Consider the following 16,778-nt stretch of genomic DNA (forward strand, 5'->3'; position numbering starts at 1 on the left):
ATTATTTCTTGTGGGAGGTTTGGGCGAAGAGTTCAAATTTCACCTGGTAAGTTGGCCTAATGTATGTTCTCCGATTTTTATGGGGAGTTTAGGGGTCCAAAATTTGCTCATGTTCAACCTTTCTAGGGGAGTGGTTATGGCTTTGTGCGTATGACTGTATGAGAGAGAGGCTTTGTCGAGTGTGGTGGTGGACTAGGGGAGACCACGCCACAAACATCTAGAAATTGAAAATAAATCAAAAGTAACCATGTTAAACAATAAATCCTATGTGTTGTACTATATTTATAATTAGAATGGTTATAATCCTGATATAGTTGTCCACGGTCACCCCATTAGTTAACATATCAATATGGATTTATCCAGTTACTATATAGACAATGGGATCAGATCCATCAATAAGCCTACCCAGAGATGCCCCTGATAACATCAATCCAGATGATTTAGTAAAACATACAATAACAAATAACCTAGTAGAAACAAAATCATCAGCAATCATGCTAAAGATTGTAATATCTGGAGTAAAGTCCACTTTCAACGCTAGATAAACATATTTTGTACTCTAGATAAAGTTAACTTGATAACTATAATTTGATCATTCTTGTCATCAGTCTCTAAAGACTTCAGATTCTCCAGCCATATAGAAATTTAATTTTGAAAGATACCAGCAATCCATATCAGGATTAATGGTAAGAGAGAAATAATCTGAAATACACATTCTGATAAGAAGTACAGTAAACAATAACTCAAAGCAGACACAAAGAAAATTCTCAATTATGTGAAGAACCAAAAAGAAGAGTACCGAAACACTAACAGACCTCAAAGGAAATTTTGTATTTATTAAGTCAGAAAAGAACAGCAAAAGACTTGACTTATTCTAGCAGGATGGTCCTGATTAATCCAAGAACTCGTTCATGTACATCACCATTTTCTTTTTCTTTTTTTTTTTTTAAAAAAAAAAGGACCAGAAGATAAAAAATCAATCATCTACTCATTATCTGACTCAAATAACCCTAATACAAATTGAATAGGATATTCAAAACTTCTAAAAAATGTATGGAACATTGACATAGAGCAAAGAGTAGTTCAATTAAAACTTACCAAACTGCTGCTTAACGTCAGGACTGTTAAGATCAAAATTTTTCAAGGAATCCATCATTCTCTTGTCCCATTCGCTGCTTCCGGTCATGTTATTCCTGCGAAAAAATATCAAGTATGGGGAAGGAATTAAGAAACATCACAAATTAGCGAATATTTTAGGCTATCAGATTTTAATAGAACAACTGAGAGAACCGCAACCTACTGGACCAAAAGAGGAGAACATAGTAATAAATCAACAATAAACATTAGACCAAACATAAAATTGATTACTTCGGCATATTCTGTTCATAACCTTAATATAGATACTACAGAAAGTCTTCCAAAGCACTTGTTCACAAAATCTCTACATTACTAAACTGCAGCCTCAACAAGATCATATGAATAAAAGGTGAAAAAAGGTCTTACAGCATCTCCTCAAGTTGTTCACGATATTGTGGATTTTGTAGCATCCCTATAAAAAATAAAAAATAAAAAATAAAAATTAATTAATTCTAGCTCTAAAACACACTAATGATGTGTTCCACCAATGACATAAAAGGAATTATTCACTAGAAATTAAAAAGGAATGGAAATGTACAAAATGGGACCAGATATTTCACGTAATAAGAAAGATACTGATGCAGAAACCCTTAATGAAGGAAGACATACACATCACATCCACCAGACAAAAATGCTAAAAAAAAAAATTCAAGTTCTAATAAATTGTTTCCACAACTGACATCTAAGGTTATAAAAAATGGAAATATTGTTATGCGTGTTCCATTCAATTATATAAGGTTTTTCCAGACTAGAACCATGATCAACCATTCTCAAAAGGGGACAAAAAAAAATAAGTAAAAGAGAGTGACATTATTCTATTTTTTATTTCTTTTAGAGATGGACAGGTATAGTGACTGGTTGCAGTGCTCCAAATATTTGCGCTGGGCAATATCGAAGTAACTTACATTTTAAGGTATCAGGATTCCTGAACTCCTCTGGTAAATGGCTGCAAAGAATATGAAGAGAATCACTTTCATAAGATCCCAAACCAATAATAATGATATATGCTACAACAGGCATAGCAGAAAACACAACATTACTAATTTCTACATAATTTACTTAAGTTAGCAAAAAAAAAATTATAACTTGTGTGGAGCAATGCTTAGTCATATTAAGTGTAACAAGAATGAAAGAAGATTTTTCTTTTTTTGATAAGTAGAGAATTTTATAAAAAGCGTAAAAGGCGCTCCTAAGTATACAGAAAGTATACAAAGAGGAAATCAAAACATGAGAGAGAGGGGAGGGATGAAAAACACCCGAAAAACCCAAAAATAGGAGGAAACCCAAAGACCCCTACAAGAATGAAAGAAGATCAACGACATATTTATATGCAAGCAGAAATAATTAGATGAAAAGATAAAAAATAGAATAAATGAGACTTATCCCAGATAGATGACAAAACACGAAGTATCAATGCATTGCAACATTAGAACAGCCACCTTGGCATAATAATAGTATGTAAAGCATCTGACTGCTGTACACTGTCACAGATCCTAGCATCTCAAATTATTGGAGAGTTCCAAAGGAAAAGTATTTGTAATTTATGACCCTAACAGCATGCTTTTCCTATGCCACCCAGACAACTGCTACAAAACCTAACACTTACGAAATGATCATGCTTAAAAAAAAAATGTAAGAAATCAAAGGATCTTGGACCTCTCACATGAGTCAATCTAGAAGCAGATTAATTCGAAAAATTCTGGTAAATCATTGATTCATCTAGTGTCTATATATTTTTTTTTTTGATAAGTAAGAAAGTTTTATTAAAAAAGCCCATAAGTACACAGGAACAGCCAAAGCAGCCCACAAAAAGAAAAAAGAACCCAACAAACCCTCAACAACCAAAAACCCTCAAACTTGAAACCTCAAGAAGCATTCCCCGCTACCGCACGTGAGCCTTCCCTTCCCTATGCCGAGTGGACGCACTTGCATCACCGCAGTTGATGGAGCTTACCGAATTCAAAATCTCCCTCTTGTCTTTGAATTTCGGGCGCGCAACCTCAACTTCCCAAAGAAAGTCAAAGGCATCCAGAATCGCCAAGGACAGACCCTCATTCTCAGCACTATCCACCTCCCAATCCAATGCCATGCTGGGAGGAAGAACACCCAAAGGGTAAGGGGAATCTCCAGCCTCCCCATTCCAAATCTCATCACCCTACTACACAACTACCTCTCCAAACGAATCAAAACCTACTGGCCACTTCTGAGATTGGGACAAACCATTCACTCCATCTTTCTTGACATCTAGAGTCAATGACAACACGACCGACTCTAAAAGCGAGGAATGAGGAGTAGAAACTTTCATAGTCGGGCTCGGGTTGAGAAACCCCCTCCGAAAAAAACCCTTATTCATTTACAAGTTTACTAGATCAAAATTTATGATGTTCAAAAATCTATATATCTAGTGTCACATCCAGAAAATATTTATGATATATGTATAGGGTGTACTCAATGTGTCCTATCCAAGTGTGGGGTAGTCATGTTGACGCACATTTGGTGAACAATGTGGCATACTTGAGATACCGGTAAGGAGTTATAGCATGTTGAAGTTTTGGTTCACCTATGGAGCAGTAATATTAAAAGTATATTACAGGGTGAATCTTCCAAGAAATAAGGAAATAACTTATCCAGTTGAAGGTCTTTGGCCTTAATGTACAAGGTTCAGCATTCAGCAAGCCGGCCTATAACAGCTGAAATCTCAGCCATTTCAGTTTCCTTTGCAATGCTATGTTATAGCACCAAAGCTATGGAATACATACAAAAAGAAGCATCAAAAGTATGTACAATCCCACAAAAAATAACTATTTATTTACAGATGTACATCTATATTTCTACACAGACGTGTATGACAAAACACTAATTTTGTTTAGAGTTCTCCAAGTTTAAATCTTCCAATTTTTAATGGAGGTAACACTTTATTAGAAGTTACCTTCATTATTGAGGTCTGATTTTCCAGTAATACATTCTACAACTAAAAAATAGATACATTATCGAATTGCAAAACGAGCATAACTGCCACAACATTAAAGATAACCAATTTCGAATTTGTGTGGCATCAAATCCAAGATGAGACAGATTTCCAGGAACTCAAAACACCATTCAGAGCAATGCTAGTTGTTGTCCTTGGAGAAATCCTTTTTGTGTTTCTGATTGAATTTGATTTGTGTCATGTTTGTTAGATAGTTACTTGTGTATTTGTTGGCAGCTAGTTTAGCTGCTTGTGTCTCTGTTACTGCTGACTTGCAGATCTTGTTCTTGTAAAGACAGATCTCAGAGTGGGGAAAAGAAACGGTATATGAAATCAAGTTGCTTGCATAATTTTAAATATAAAAAACATGGATTATTAAAATTTCTAAGAATCAATTAGCATCTGAAATTTCATGACACAGGGATTCATTTATAATTTCAAAAGAAACAAATACTAAGGCAGGATTTTGAACCATAGCAAAACACAAAGACAAATCAATTATAGAAATAGACAAGAAGCTATATTCGGTGATAAAAGTGAGGATGAGTTTTTTTATTTTTTATTTTTTAGGGCACTCCTGGGAGCAGATCTGGTAGGCAGTGTGGGACCTGTAGCTCAGAGAACTCTAGCACTTGACTGTAAACCATGGCGTCAGTAAGCTAATAACGGTAGCCCCTTCCCATTTTGGGCAGAACAGGTCTATTAATCTTTGACTATTGGACCTTCGATCATTTTCTTTAAAGCTGTGAATTGAGAAAAGGAAAATATCTGATATCAAGTTGGTTTGCATATTACACATATCAAAGACATGGATGTGATTATTGAAACTTCTGATATCCAATTAATGTTTAAACCTTAGCAACAAGAAGAAACATTCAGGAACAACGCAAGATAAATCATTTATGATAATTAGAAAAGCATAAAATGTTAAATAGACAAAGAAACCATATTACGGATAAACCATCTTCTGCACTGTTGGATCTTCCATCATTTTCTCCAAAACATCCACCGATATGACAGATTTTCCTATCCAAATATAAAATAAGAACAAACTTAGAATGTCTGATTAAATTGTAAGAAAAGCAAAAACTGAGATTAATATGGCAAAAATAGTCTGCCATTAGAAGTCATACACTCATGCAAATAGTTACACCATATCCATTTTATGACAATAGTGGGATCTGAGGAACAAAATTTTGTATGACACAAGAAGAGACATGCATTCACAGCATGTAATAGGATACAGCAATGAACCTAGCAGACAAACATGTGCCCTTGCAGATAATACATGCATTAAATCACCATCATACATGTATATGTTTTAGAAGTAACAGGAATACAAACAACATCTATTTAAATGAGCACGGTCTAATAACTATAAAGACAATCAATAATTCAAGGACATATTTAATATCTAGTAGCAACAAAAGATACATCAACCTTCAGTATAAAAGACTCCAAATATCCCTCTAAAGAGTCTAAACAACTGCCTAGATGCATTCATATTCTTGACTACTTTTATATTTCTATTTTTGAATAGAATATGATGTCCTGATATAACGAACCTAGGGATGGCCTTATCAAATGTTCTAATGGCATGAAGCACCATATCATGATGATAGATATATATTAAAAGAAGTGAAAGGCACAGCAAAGTACACAGGAAGCACCTAACTAGAACGAGAAAACAAAAACCCAAACAAAACAACAAGAAAAACCCACAAAACCCAACAAACACTCAAACTTGAAACCCACAAAACACCAAAAGCCCTTAGACCCAAAACCCCTTATGACCCGAAACCCACACAAAGCACACAATGCTACATAACGCAAGCCTTGCATTTCCCACGCCTAGAGGACGCACTTGGAATGTCGAAGTTTATGGAGCATTCTAAGTTGAAAAGCTCCCGCCTACCTCCAGACTTAGAGCATACACCCTTTACCTCCTGAGGATGATCCTCTTCAATGACTGTTAGGAAAGCCATAGTCTTATCCTCAATCCCCCACACAAGACCCCCACCACAGGACACACATCCTTATCGCAACCCGAAGCCCAATCCGAGGGCATGGCAGGGGGAAAAACACCCACAGGGTAAGGAAAATCTCCATCGTCCCCATCCCATAAATCACCTCCAAGATCACACACCACCAGCTCCGAAGACAAACCAAAACCAACCGGCCACTTCTGAGATTGAGCCAATCCTATCAACCTGAAATCCGCATCCTCCCCATCATCCCTCACAACCAGCGCCGATAACGAAGCCAGACTTGACGAGCTGATAACACCTCCCTTATCCAAACCTAGCTCAGACGAACAACAAAGAGCCGGCTTGAGAAACCCACTTCGGAGAATACCCATTGCCGGAGGAGTTTTCAGAACAATTACACTAACTATCTCATGGCCTTGAATAATCTCTGACGAGAGCTTGGCTACGATCTCACTAGACAGCAGAGAGAGCGGACCCATGCTAAAACCTAGAAGAATAGCAGGTGGACCACTAGTAGTCGGCACTGCCTCAACGAAAAGTCTATCATCCATCTTCGCAAATCTATTGTCCTTAGCTTTTGGTTGTAAAGCTTCAAGGGTTTAGGAGTTGACGGTAACAGGGGCTCCAAGACAACTGTCAAAACAAAACCATCAAACCGGAGCCCTTCAGCCCTAACCTTCAACAAGCTAACATTGGACCCACTACCAACCGGCGAAAACTAGGCTACCTCCAGCCAAATCTACGGTACCACCGGCGAGGAACCACAAAGAGGACTCATCGACTTCACCTGTGCACACCGGCCCAAAACCAACCTAACGGAAATCTTCAAAAGCGATCATCGGCAACAGAACCACCTCCGGTGACGCGTTCTGCACCACTGGCTGTAGCTCGGCTTCATCAGACCATACCGAAAAAAGCTTAATGTGCCGCATGACAGGCCACTCTAAAACTGGAGACAACCCATCGCACCAGACTATAACAGATTAATTTGTTTCCAAACTTTTCTTAGCCTTCTGCAAGATTTGTTTTCATGTGCAAACTATCCACTTTGTCTTATATTTCTTGCTCTCTTTTTTTTTTTTGTCAATAAAAATTTACCGCAAAGCACTTATACACAAAGGATACAACAAAAACTCTTCATTGTCTCATACATGAAAAACATGGATGCAGCAATTTTGAAGACATAGAGGCAGAAAAGGCTACTAGAACTCAAGCTTGATTTGGGATAGATAAAGTCATGTGGGCCCTCTTGAGACATTGTAGAGTTAATTTCAGATCAAGTCCCTCTTGAGACATTGTAGAGTTAATTTCGGATCAAGTCTCAGTTTATGTTTTCTAAGTCAGTATGCAGCTGGTTCAGTTCTGTGCATGTTAATTTTACCAATAAAAGAAAATGCCAGGGTGGAGTCTTAATATTCAAGTGCTTTGATCAAAGAAAGGATTTTCGCTGGTTTCAAACACAAGTCCATGCTTCTGCCCGCCAAAAAAAAAAAAATCAAAACTCAATAATTTTGGTTGAAATGTCTGCAATGTTTCAGCACTGTGGCGTCAAGGAGAGAGGAAAAGATGAAGAGCAAGAGAAAGAAGGCAGCTGTTTTGATAGTGGTATCAAAGAAGGTGGAAGAAGCTGAAGAAGAAAGTGAATGAGGGAAAGGAAGAGAATGAAAAGCCAGACTAACAAATAACCAGTGAGAGGATTAAACAAAGACAAAAATTGAGACTCTTCCAATGGGTTTTTGGGATAACTACATGCGTAGAAAAATAAAAGCGGTTAGCTCCTTTATGCTTGCTGTGGTGTATTTGGAGGGAGCGGAATGCTCGTCTGTTTGAAGATGTAGAGACACCTATGGTGGAGCTACGGAAGCGGTTGTTCAATACTTTATATTTGTGGATAGCGCCACATCATAGTTTGAGTGTCTTTACTTTTGTAGATTTTTTAAATTTATTTTCTGTTCGACCCTTTTAGGGGCTCTCTTGTATACTTCTCGTGTATAAGGGTTGCGCCCCTTTGCGCTTTTCAATAAATTGCTATTACTTATCAAAAAAAAAAATCTTGAACAAGTGAGTAAAGGAGAGGTTGAAGAATAAAGGTAATAAACCGGTGGATTTAAATATATGTTGTTTGTGCAGAAAGTTTCATTGAAAATATGAATAATTGGTTAAATCCATTCAAAGAATCTTCTAGTTTGTGTTCTAAAGAAATTAAGACTTCAAAATCTAATATGACGAGGTGGACTAACAAGGTCTCTAGGGACCTAGGGGTAACCAAGCACTGGTACAAAAATTGAGACTTTTAGAAGACATTAAGGGTGTAGGAGGGGGATAGACATCTTTGCTAGGCTGAAACAACTAGAAGGAAGGACTTCAACCAAGAGCTTGAGTGGCTAGCCCAAGCAAAGAGATAAGTTGGGGGCAAAAGTCCACCACCATATGGTTAGAAAAGGATGCACAAACAACAAATTCTATTGTCAGCTATCTGATTTAGTAGAATTGTACTTATCAAGGCTTTTAATGCATAAAATACCAGTGGAGCTTAAATCCAGTGGCGCTGCTAGTTCATTGTCATACTGCTGGAGATTTACCAAAAGATAAAAATGACAGAATTAACAGATTCTACAAATAAAAGCCTTCCATTAACAAATTTCACTATGTAAATGAATATATGTACTGCAATCAAAATGGAGATCATGATGGTTGGTGACCGTGTCAATGAAGGTAGTGATTATTCAATGGTGCTGGCAGGTGCCGCAGCACATCCTGGTGTGAGTAGTAACTAGAAAGTAGTAGCAAGATAGCTATAGTAGCAACATGGTGATGGTAGCATTGACATAGTGGGGTGGCAATAGAGATTTTGGTGGAAGCACTGATGAGAGCCGATGATGGATGTAGTGGCAGTGGAGGTGGAGGTGGAGGTGGTGTCATTGACAGCATGCCGCTGCTGGCGGTGGTCGCAAGAAAAGGGGAAGAGATGGTAACAAAAATGGTGGAGGTGGGGAAAGTGGTAGAGTGGTTTGGTGGAGCTTGAGGGGTAATGGGGCAGAGGTGGTCAACACTGGTGAGATATATGACGAGGGATTCGTAAAACTTCATAAACAAAATTTAAAGTAAGAATAATTTTTAAAATCGCAAACTCTGATAAATTAGGATCACCAAAATCCCTTCTTTTGTTAATGCAAAAGGAAGGAAATTAACATTCAGAAATCACATCTTATATCATATGAAATCGAAATCGAAAAATCACTGGAAATTCACTTCAATTGTTTCAAGAGATGACAAAGCAGTGTAAAATTTGTACCATGAATTCAAACATTAATTTCAAAGATAAATTAATGCTTAATGCTGCAGGGTCTGAGTTGCAACAGGTTTTCATTTCCAACCAAGTTTTTCAATTGATATTGCTTCAAACAACTTTTGATAAGTAATATTGCTTCAAACAACTTTGATGAGTAAGATATTGATTTGAAATTATATTTATATTTTGGGATAACTTTACAAAAATGTATTGAATTATACGCCGTTTTGAGATAAGGGTACTGAACTAGCAAACATTTCAAACTAAAGTATCCAAGTTTCCAAACGTCTCACTTAAGGGTACTCCATTAGGATTTGCTCTTGATACCAAATACTTCCTTCTACAACTAACTATCCATCAAGACCAGATAGGACTGTTGAACTAAGAAATATATTCTAGAAGTAAAGAACTCATCTACATGATATCAGTAAAACAAGTCCTGGTATAGATTTAAGATATTACACTTATTAGAAACAGAAGCTAACAGAAAGCCAGTAATAAAACTGAGGGAGACAGACCATGTAATGAAGGACTGCAATGGTCGATGCAATCTAGTAATAATAATAAGAAAAGCAATTGACTACATACGGGTAGATTGGGACCCATCAGAAGCAGTGGAGTTACGGGTAGATTGGGACAACTCGGAACCAGCAGGGTTAGTGGTAGCTTGGGACCATTCAGAACCACCTATGCGCTCAGAAGCAGCTCCATTTTGAGAAACCTTCAAACATGCTCAAATAGTTAAACCGTAAGATATTAACTTAAACACCACAGCTCGTTCAAAAGCTCAACAACAAATACTTACCACCCCAGCAATCTGAGCATCCTTGAACGAACTTGTTCCACTAGCATCTTTAAAGCTTTCATAAGGGCTCTTTTGCTCTGCTTCTTCCGGTGAAACATCTACAAAAGCTGTTACCACAAGTTGGATTAGAGTTCTAATATGAAAGCTTCTTCCAGGCTCTTTTTCTATTTAAAGTCAAAACTCTTTTTCATTTTATTGGTAGGTGACACAAAATCTAGTTGAACTCGATTTATGGTATGGAGAAGAGCTTTGACAATTTTATTCCCCGAATTGTTTGATATTGCAGTAGAGAAAGCAGCTTGAATCTGTTGAAAACTTCTTTGATATTTTAAAGTATATGCATCAAATTAATTGTATATTTAATGCTAGACTTGCTTGAAGCTATTGAAAACTTTGATTTACTTGATGTGGTGCAAGTTACTGGGTTGGGAAGAAATTTTACATAAGATCTTATTATCGGACATTGAAAGGAGGTCTAGGGGTCAATTTTCATTGGAGACCATTTGGAAGGAAAGTTCTAACAAAAGTGGCTTTCTTTTTATTGTTGAACAGCAATTCAGAGCATCATTTTTATTCAATGCACTGCTGAGAGGGAGTTATTTGCTCAGGACTTTTTAGGTCGTGTCTAGGCCAGTGTTGGAGAAACTAGTTTAATCGACATCAGAGTAGTGTGACTTGGAATACCATAAAATTATTCCTCAACAAGTATTTTAAGGAGAAGGAAGGCTTAAAATTTTAATGTTGAAATAGAGCCTGGGGGGGGACAAAGTAAAGTCCTAACACTTGGATTGAAAAAAACTCTTCGAGATCATTTTTCAACTCAATGAGGGCAATTGGAGGATTTCTTCTCTTCTTTTAGACGTCTTGGATCTAATTTAATTCTTAGTTCTTTACACGCACACATAAGCACAAATGCATAATAAGAGCTACAAGCCTAATATTTCAACTAGATGAGGGCAATTGGAGGAATTTCTTCTCTGCCTTTAGATCTCTTAGATCTAATTATATATCTTAGTTCTTTTACACGCCAAAGACATGCACGCATACATAATAAGAGCTACAAGCATAAAAGCTTGAGGCATGGGCAAGCAGGGCAATGCCTGCCAATGCACGTTGCATAGTCTGGCCAGCCATTTATGCGGCCAACTTGTTAATAACATCCCCCCAAAAGATTATTGCCTTGAACATTAGAATACCTATGTATTTACTCTCAACTGTGGCCACCATAAAAGCATAGAATCCACAGGTTCTAGATTAAGTTGCATTTTTTTTTTTTTTTGCGGTGGTAACTTCACTTACTTACCTCTTGATGTTTCGACACTTTTGCAATCATACTTTCAAAGTTTAAAAAGTTGCAATGTTGGGTTCCCATGTTTTAAAAATTTGCCATATCACGCCTACCATTAAGATTTAAGGTTAAATCAAACAGTTCATAGGTGAAATGTCCCTTATACCCCTCTAAAACTTATAAAAATACAAAATTACCCTAATTAAATAATTTAATTTTTTTTTTAAAAAAAAAATAAAACATGGAACAGCAGCCTTGGGTCACCATGGAGCAATATTTTTTTTTTTTCAAAAAAAAAAAAAAAAAATTGGGGTATTTTAGCGTCCTCTGTTAGAATTTAACAGAAAATCCTAAGGGAGAGGATGACATTGCAAAATTTTAAAACATTCCCAACCCGACATTGCAACTTTTTAAACTTTAAAGGTATGATTGCAAAAAGTGCCGAAACATTTTTTTGATGAACTAAAAAAAGTGCCAAAACATTGAAAGTAAAACAAAATAATATACAGTTCAGGAAAAAAAAAAAAAAAAAAAAAAAAAAAAAAAAAAAAAAAAGGAGAGAAAGATTTCAATAAAAGAATGATTATTGGTATGGAAGGCCCAGATGAAAATGCTCTATAGACCTGATGACTTGCTAAATTGTGCCATAATCTTCTAACGCTTAAATTCTAGAGTTCTAACCAAAGCCCTGTCTGTTGACCAAATCAGTGGCTAAGAAAGGAGCTAGGGCTTTTCTGAAGTCACAATTGAACAAATCTCGAGCAAAAATTTAGGAATGTACAAGGTGACCAAAGCTCTCTATCGTGGGCTGCAGTTGCTGTGGAAGGAAAAGTAAGTAATCACGAACAATATCTTTTGTTGATAAGTAAACTCTTCCATGCTACTCTCCATGTATAATGGGATTGTAACATCATCTTCTTTAGCTCTTGCAATCCATGTTCACGATCTTCAAAGCTCCTTGCGTTCCGCTCTCTTCAAAGACACCATATGAAACACAAAGCTCCATATTTTCAAAGCTGTAAAGTTTCTCAATTGTCCCCTCCAATTCACCAACAACTCGCTCACCTATCAAGGCATAACCCAAACAACCCAAACAACTGGAAAAGTGCACTCCACAATTTTGATGCAACCTCACATTGAAGGAGAAGATGATCAATAGACTCCCTCCATCTCTTAAAAATACAGCACTACTCCACCAAAATAACATTCATCTTTCATAAATTATCTAAAGTTAAAAATTTCTCTAAAACCGTCGTCCACAAAAAGAAAGCTACTCTCGAGGGAGCCTTAACTTTTCAAATACTCTTCCATGGAAAATGGGAACTTACTTTTTTTTTTTTATAAGTAATTGCAATTTATTGAAAAGCGCTAAGGGGCGCAACCCTTATACACGGGAAGTATACAAGAGAGCCCTTAAACGGGTCGAACAGAAAGTAAGTTTAAAAAGTCTACAAAAGAAAAGACACTCAAACTATGATGTGGCGCTATCCAAGAATATAAAGTGTTGAGCAACCGCTTCCGTAGTTCCACCATAGGTGTCTCTACATCTTCAAACAGACGAGCATTCCGCTCCCTCCAAATACACCACAGCAAGCAAAGAGGAGCTAACCGCCAAACCTCTTTCGCATGCCGACTCCCACTTGCCGCCCCCCAACTAGTCAATAACCCCAACACCGATTGTGGCATAACCCACTCAACCCCAAATAAATTAAGAACGTAGCTCCATAGGGCCTGGGCTACCTCACAATGAAGCAACAAGTGATCAATACACTCCCCACTCTTCTTGCATAGACAACACCACTCCATTACTATTACATTCCTCTTACGCAAGTTATCATGCGTCAAAATTTTGCCCAAAGCTGCTGACCATACGAAGAAAGCCACCCTAGTTGGAGCCTTAACACGCCAAATATTTTTCCAAGGAAAAGAAGGAAGAGATGGGCCATCTTTCCTACAGAGCTCTTCATAGAAGGATCTCACCTCAAATAAGCCTTTTTTAGAGGGATTCCACACTAATTTATCACCCTCACCATGACGAATCGAAGTAGAATATAATCGGTCGAAGAAAGAGAGGACCATATCCATCTCCCAGTCCTGGATTTGTCTTGTGAAGAGAACATTCCACTGAATTACACCATTATGGACCATCAAATTATCCGCCACCAACGCGTCTTTGTTCCTTACAATACAAAAAAGAGCTGGAAAGCATTGCTTCGAAGAACTATCCCCACACCATCGGTCATGCCAAAAGCTAATATTAGATCCACTCCCCACTTCAAAACGAACAAAATAGCGAAAATTCTCCCACCCCCTCCTTATATGTTTCCATACACCCACTCCAAAGGAACCCAAGACCTCTTTCGAGCACCACCCACCCTTAAGGCTCTGAAATTTGGCATCAATCACCAAACGCCATAAAGCCTCTCTCTCCCTATCATATCTCCATAACCATTTACCCAAAAGCGCTCGATTGAACTGGATGAGATTGTGAACTCCCAACCCACCTGCATACAAAGGTGTACAAATCTTGTTCCAACTCACTAGAGTAGATAGTAAGACTTAACTTCAAATGATCCCCTTTTAGAAGGAAGATAGCAAATATTTTCCTCCCCTTCATGCCTTCCAATCATGCACAAGTCTTGTAAAGAAAATATTCCAATGCATGTTTTCATTCCAAATCTACATACATATGATCTGCCACCCACGCATCCTAACCACAAGCAATAGTGAATAAATCCGGAAATAAGAACTTCAAAGGTTGCTCCCCACACCAAACATCATGCCAAAACCGCACTTAGATCCATCTCCTACCTCATACCTCACATGTTTAGAAAAATCTTCCCACTCCCTCCTTATAACATTTCCACACTCCCACACCATAGAGGCCCCCAACATCCTTAAAGCACTAACCTCCCTTCAAACAATTATATTTAATGTCCACAACTGATCTCCAAAGAGCCTCCCTCTCCGTAGCATACCTCCACAACAGCTTACCCAAAAGGGCTCAATTAAATTGTATCAAATTTTTCACCCCCAAACCCACTGAAAATATTAGAGTACATATTTTCGACCACTTCACTAGATAAAACTTAAACTCATCACCAATACCACACAAGGAACACCTAACAAAAGATATCAAAGTCTCCATACCTGTGTATTTAAGGGAGCCTTATGTTTTTTTTTTTAAATCTCCATTACTTATCCTAGAAAAAAAAAAAAAAAAAACCAATACCACACAAATAAAGTCCCTCTGAAGTTTTTCTAGTCAATTAACCACTCCTACTGGAATAGGGAAAAGGAACATATAATACGATGGTAAATTCGAAAAACTACTTTTTATCAAAGTCAATTTGTCTCCCTTTGATAAACAAAGCCTCTTCCAACCCGCCAACCTATGTTACATCTTCTCAATAATGCCATTTCAAATGGTAGAAGCCTTATAAGCAGCTTCCAACGGAAGACCCAAATACTTCAGCGGTAACGAACTCATTCTACACCCATGAATGCTAGTCAAACCCTCCACATCCCCGACCTCGCCTATGGGAACAATCTCGAATTTAGACAAGTTTATCTTCATCCCCGAAACCACGTCAAAACATAAGAAAAGGCATCTCAAGTTACGAATTTGTTCACCACTAGGCTCCCAAAAGATCAACGTATCATCTGCGAACAACAAATTCGACTATCATCTCCTGATGATTTCTCAATCCCACCGAAAATCCAAATATAAGCCCACTATCCACCGTAGTAGCCATCATCCTGCTTAATGCCTCCATAATAACCACAAACAATAATGGAGACGGTGGATCCCCCTATCTCAAACTACTAAAGCAGCCCAAAGGAGACCCATTAATGAGAATAGAAACCGAATCGTAGATATGTAGTGATCTATCCAACTTCGCCATCTCTCTCCAAAGCCACATCTCTTCAACACATATAACAGAAAATACTAGTTGATGTGGTCATAGACCTTCTCAAATCCAATTTACATTATACTCTCGGGTCCCCATATCGAATCTGACTATCCAAACATTCATTCACCACCAAGACCGAGTCTAGAATTTGTCTACATCTAATAAATGCAGTCTGAGAACTTGAAACAATCTTCCCTATACCGACTTCAACCTATTTTCCAATACTTTAGAAATAATTTTGTAAACACCTCCCACTAAGCTGATAGGGCAAAAAAATCCTTAATTTCCACCACCCCAGTTCTCTTCGGAATAAGAGATACAAAAGTAGCATTGAAACTCTTCTCAAACTTCCCTCGACTATGTAACTCCTTGAACACTGCCAAAATGTCCTCTTTTAACACCTCCCAATATTTCTAGAAAAAAGCCATATAAAATCCCCCAGGTACTGGCACCTTATCCCCATTAAAAATTTTCACACATTTTCCGCAAGCATAGATAATAGTCGTGAAATACCTACCTATGTTTACAACAAATTCTCAAACTTTGAATTTAGAAAGGACATCAGTTATTTAAAAAGTAGACTGCATTTCATCAACGTTTGAAGTTCAATAAGTTAAAGCATAAAATATAGATTTGGAAGATTGTTAATCTTAACCTAACAATAAGACACTTATTTTTTAAATCTGTAAGGAGTTCTATATCAGGGATGTATAATTCACTAAAAGTACGAGAAATATAAGCATAAAGAAAGCAGATAATAAATCAGATTTCTATATCTGAACTGGAGCAACATCTTCAAAGTTCTCGCACATATTGCTTTTAAACTAAAGCAAGCAGATACAGCATGTTATGAAAATCAAGAAAAAATAAATTATTTTATAAAATAGAAACTTGTGGCTAAGAAGTTAATTATTACCAAGTCTTTTCAATTCCTTTTTTACTTCTGTTTCATCTTTGACAACAGTTGTAGGCGCTGCTTCTACATTTGTTGCAGGCACATCTACTGTAACAGCAGATTGAGAAGCGACTGGAGGAGGTGAGGTTGAAGGCGCCGGCATTGAAGGCATAGAAAATGGAAAAGGTGATCCCGAAGAAAAAGCTGCATCATTGAACTGGTTATTTTGAGAATTCATCTGTCCCATCAATGTCTTGAAAGCTTGTTGCATTGCATATTTCTGAAAGATTAACAGTAAATTTTGTACAGATTAGAAAACATGTGGAAAAAGTGCAAGGTTGAATTCTGCTACTGCCATAAAAGATCCAAAGCTAAGTCTTATAGAAGAAGAGATGATACACAAATCTTAAAACAAACTGATATAGGCACAACAAAATAAGATACCAAATATATATTTACTTTGACATACAATAAATATGGGTGCATGCGTG

General features: G+C 37.2%; 1 protein-coding gene across 1 annotated transcript in view; it reads right to left on the reverse strand.

The window, feature by feature from the left end:
• LOC133882180 (protein TIC 40, chloroplastic) overlaps positions 1-16,778 on the reverse strand; it is a 50,987-nt gene that overhangs the window by 21,553 nt on the left and 12,656 nt on the right. Inside the window, exons 5-11 of the mRNA XM_062321294.1 lie at positions 16,309-16,567; positions 10,191-10,297; positions 9,974-10,106; positions 5,059-5,131; positions 2,043-2,083; positions 1,504-1,549; positions 1,099-1,193 (exon numbers count right to left, since the gene is read on the reverse strand). Of these exons, the coding sequence (XP_062177278.1) occupies positions 1,099-1,193; positions 1,504-1,549; positions 2,043-2,083; positions 5,059-5,131; positions 9,974-10,106; positions 10,191-10,297; positions 16,309-16,567 (754 nt within the window). The remainder of the gene's footprint in view (positions 1-1,098; positions 1,194-1,503; positions 1,550-2,042; positions 2,084-5,058; positions 5,132-9,973; positions 10,107-10,190; positions 10,298-16,308; positions 16,568-16,778) is intronic.

The sequence above is a fragment of the Alnus glutinosa genome, chromosome 11, assembly GCF_958979055.1.
Source record: "Alnus glutinosa chromosome 11, dhAlnGlut1.1, whole genome shotgun sequence".
Classification (NCBI taxonomy): Eukaryota; Viridiplantae; Streptophyta; class Magnoliopsida; order Fagales; family Betulaceae; genus Alnus; species Alnus glutinosa.